Consider the following 4670-nt stretch of genomic DNA (forward strand, 5'->3'; position numbering starts at 1 on the left):
TATATATATATATATATATATATATATATATATATATATATATATATATATATATATATATATATATATATATATATATATATATATATATATATATATATATATATATATATATATATATATATGTATATATATATGTATATATATATGCAAGTCTGCATCCATCCTTTTAACTTATTGCTGCATAATATGCATATAAAAGAATGCATGTTTTTGTGTGGCAGAGTTTATAAATATGGAACTAAAGAATCTCACAGCTGATGTCAATTCCAGTTATCTTCGGTAACTATTATAATATATATTCAGGAAGATTTGCGATCTAATGTGTCAATCAAGCGACTTTGCCATTGCTGACTTACAATTAACATATGATATCAACATATTTATTCTTCGTCTGACATCACGTCTGCTTGTCAATTAAGCCAACACGGCCACTCTAAAGTGAATGTGAATCTGTCCGTGACTGCTGGTGCTTGGTGTGAATTCGCGAATCAGCTACCTGTCAGTGGAACATGCATTCAAGGCCAACTTGTGAAGACAGAAGCTTGCGACATAATTAAATGGGACGAACAACATCAGCTTTACGCATGATCACAAGCGTACGCAAATGCGAGGTATCAACATACTAGAAGTTCAAGTTGCTTAATCGGCTGTCTATATTCAATGCGTAATGGCACCAGGACTGTCGATAATTATAAGAAAGAACGTCGAGTGCCTTGGCAACGCGCTATTTAAATTCGTTCTTGCTTGTACAAATATCAAATATAAAAAGTTGTTATTCTCACACCCGGTACGATAAAAATGTATTGGAAGCTGTGTTCATAGCCCTATGAAGTTGAATATATGACTAAATCTCTATTGGAGTTCTTCTTCATTCTACAAACTAGGCCTCATGTAAAACTTTGGTTTTGCTTTCCCGTAGCATCGTTTTGTGTGACCGGACACTTCTCCGTTCATGCCAATTTATAAACCACACAGAATACGAAAGTCTTGAATTCCGGTCTGAGACGGACGCAAAACTTTATTCCTGTAAGACCTTTTTCGTGCCCTATTTCGAACTGCGTTGAATTGCTGCGCAATCGACATATTGCGCAGGCAAAGTCCATAATGATAGGGTGCAAAAGAAAGGGATTCAAAATTGATCTTTCACTTTATATCAATTGTAGGCGACGGATGTTAGATGCCAAGCTTGATTCGCCATGCGGCATTCACTTCAATCTACCATTCAGGTCGTAAGTTTTATCTCAAAGAGTACACGGGCACATATATAGCCATAAATCTCGACTGTTGTACAGTGTTTGGCATGGCCTATTAAGTGACCGGATATGTACCCTAAATTTTCTCAATCTCTGGGGATCATTAGGTGCCTTTACTTTAGTTGAAGGTGGGACCATTGCTTACATTTGCATTGCCACCCCCGCCAACATTCGACACGGCGGTCGTGGCTTGGTTCCATAAACTACGCGCCATCATTTGACCGGCCATATTCTGGAAGTAGGATCCATCGCCCTGTTGGTCACCATTGGTGGCATTATTCCGTGCGTTTCTCTGGGCCTACAATTCAAAATATATTCCGGATAAGTTATCAGTATATCAGTATGCAAGTTGTGTGGTGCGCCGGGATGTGTTTCAGGTTCAGTAGCGATATACTCTCACTTGACAGATTATACTTCGATGAACTTTTGGTATGTCAGTCGTATTAGGTTTCAAGGCATACTCCAACGCATGTGACCTTGTAGTCAAAAACAAAAGACGGGGTGATCAGAAAACGAAGAATGCAAGCCGCATGGTTATATATTTAAAGCGGAGCACTGATATGCGACCTTCATATTTTAAACTCTATAACTAGACAAAGAAGTAAACAGTTGTGGCTGCTGTACTTGATTAGGCCATATACGCTGACCAATGTCCTTCCCAAACAACCTCGCCGCGACGAACTACCAAATCGAAGTAGAAAGCGCAAGTATTTAATTGCCACTCGAACGAACGAAAACGAAAGAAAAAACTTTATACCCGTGCCCAGCCGAGGATGATCGCTCAGATAAAATAAACAAGGATACGATCACAAACACCATACAACTTATTGACAGTACATACGAATGGATTCCACTATGGCATTTGAAATAGAAATTAAAAGAAGTGTACCTTGGTGTAGCCGTACACATTGGCTAAGTTGAGGAAAAGGGCCACGATGACGATAACCATGTACTGGAAGTGCAGACCAATAAGTGCCGTGAAGAGCAAAAAACCCCAGAGGCCCGTATATACATACAAACTCCACCAGAATAGGCTTGATTCCGCTGGAACGATCGTTGATGTATCCTGAAATTGCAAGTAAACAATACACATTATATGTTGAACTATATATGCATATATATATATATATATATATATATATATACATACACATACACATACACACATACATACATATAAATATAAAGATATATATAAATATATAAATACGTAAATATATATATATATATATATATAGAGAGAGAGTCAACAGTTTCGATAAACAATATCATGCTTCCAGAGAATGATCGGTCGGATGTGCGAAATCAACGAAATACGGCTTGTTTAATGGTTGAATTTCGTCGTCTTAGACCCAGAAATGTAATACATACAACAGAGACTATCACACCGAATTGTATCATTGTCCGACTAAAAATTCGCACCGAAAGGACATAGGATTTCTTTCTGAGCCTTCATCAAGCTCATTCTAGGTTTAGATAAAAGGCAGGAATCGATAGACATACCTTTCGCGACTCGTAGACCCAATTGCTGGTGCCGTCTTCACTGACTACATTCCACCATCGAAGACCAACTAACAGTCGACCGGAGATGTTCTTCACATACCTATGTAATAAGATGGCAGCACAGTCATCAGCACAGTGATGCAAAGAATCTACAAACTGCGCAGCGAAAATGCCTACAACAGGTTCGTTGGTTTGCGGATACGTTATACGCAAGATAACCAAATAAAAAACAAGCCAGCGAACACGCAATCAGCTCGCATGCTTAGCATAGTGCAGACCATTTATAGTCGTGAACGGTTGAGTTGATGAACTAGCTATGCACTGCAGAAAGGTAAAAATTCTGTCTCGTTTCTTGCATCGTTATTTTACCACAGAAACAATCACTCTGGTTCGTATTCAAAGACCGCATCATTTAGAAGGGTGTCCCATACCAGAAGTCGCAAGCCAGGCAGAGTACGATTAGAACGAAGTTGAGCACAAATGAACTGCTGAACCATGAGCAGAGGATGTAAGACACAATGGCGGCCGATCGAAATCCCATGTGGAACATTCCAACCACAGGATGCCTGCGAGTGAACCAAAGGTCGGTGACGAGAGATTGAACGTATTGCTTGTTGAAACACAAGTGCATTGAAAAAAGTGAGAGTGCTGGACGTAGTGTCTGGGGGACAAAGGCTACAATAAACATCTATTTGGTGTCAGATCGAATAAAAAAGGGGAAGTGATTACGCGAGTATGTGCGCAAAACCTGGCCAAATACAAATCTGCACGGGTGAGTTGATGTGACTTTACAACTAACATCTCGCGAGTATTTAGAACAGGTATTGTTCCAGAAATTGCGAGCAATATGGCCACTGATAGTATGTATAGATTCATAATTACCACAGAGCTGCGTAGTGCCCAAAATGATATACGAGATACTATAAATTCGACAAATGACAATATCAGGAGCGTGTGCGTTCATCTCGGGTCACACCTTCCCTGTTGTTGTGACTGTTCAACTCCAACTCCGCCCAAATTAGAACTTCGGCCCTCTTCGGCGAGAAGGTTCTGCCGATCCGTGGGCTGCAAACACCAATAAAGACATGAGACTGTTGCCGATGGCCCGAATCTGGAAGAATATACTAAGGCTATGCAACAATCGATCAACTACCAAGCTACTTTAACAAAACCCAACATACGGCGAATGATCGGACGCTTGCTCAAAAAATCCATATACAATAAAAACAAAATAATTCAATACAAGACATCAGATTTTCAAAGGAAACTGGTGTAAAGGAAATAGCACTTGATAAACCAAATACAAAGCATGTGACAACCAACTCGGTTCAAACAAAATTTACCAATAAAGAAATAGAAACAGAAATAGAAATAGAAATACTTATATATATATACATACACACACACACAAACATATATACATATATATATATCCATATATACACATACACACACACATATATATATATATACATACACACACATATATATATAATTTAAAACACACACACACTACATACATATATATATATATATATATATATATATATACATAAATATATAGACACATAAATTCATACATATACACATACATACATACATACATACATATACACATACATACATATATATATATATATATATGCATATTTATTAAAATATGCATATTTATATATATATATATACATATTTGCATGTATATAAGTATATACATATATATATATATATATACGTACATATATATATATATATATATATGTATATATATACATATATATATTGTATTCATTCTCACACATATTTATATATATATATAATAAAAACACACACACACACATACATATCTATTTATATGTATACATAAATATATAGACACATATATACATACATCTACACATACATACATACATA

The 4670-nt window shown here is 36.7% G+C and overlaps 1 protein-coding gene across 1 annotated transcript; it reads right to left on the reverse strand.

Annotated features, from left to right (window-relative positions):
- Window positions 1-996: 996 nt before the first annotated feature.
- Window positions 997-4601, reverse strand: SARC_05256 (hypothetical protein; the record flags this gene model as incomplete). Its single annotated transcript, XM_014300891.1, has 6 exons — window positions 997-1554; window positions 2146-2322; window positions 2760-2859; window positions 3191-3325; window positions 3736-3824; window positions 4596-4601. The coding sequence occupies 6 exons, from the start codon at window positions 4599-4601 to the stop codon at window positions 1375-1377; spliced, it is 687 nt and encodes a 228-aa protein (XP_014156366.1). The 3' UTR covers window positions 997-1374.
- Window positions 4602-4670: the final 69 nt, after the last annotated feature.

Source organism: Sphaeroforma arctica (assembly GCF_001186125.1).
Source record: "Sphaeroforma arctica JP610 unplaced genomic scaffold supercont1.329, whole genome shotgun sequence".
Taxonomy (NCBI): Eukaryota; class Ichthyosporea; order Ichthyophonida; genus Sphaeroforma; species Sphaeroforma arctica.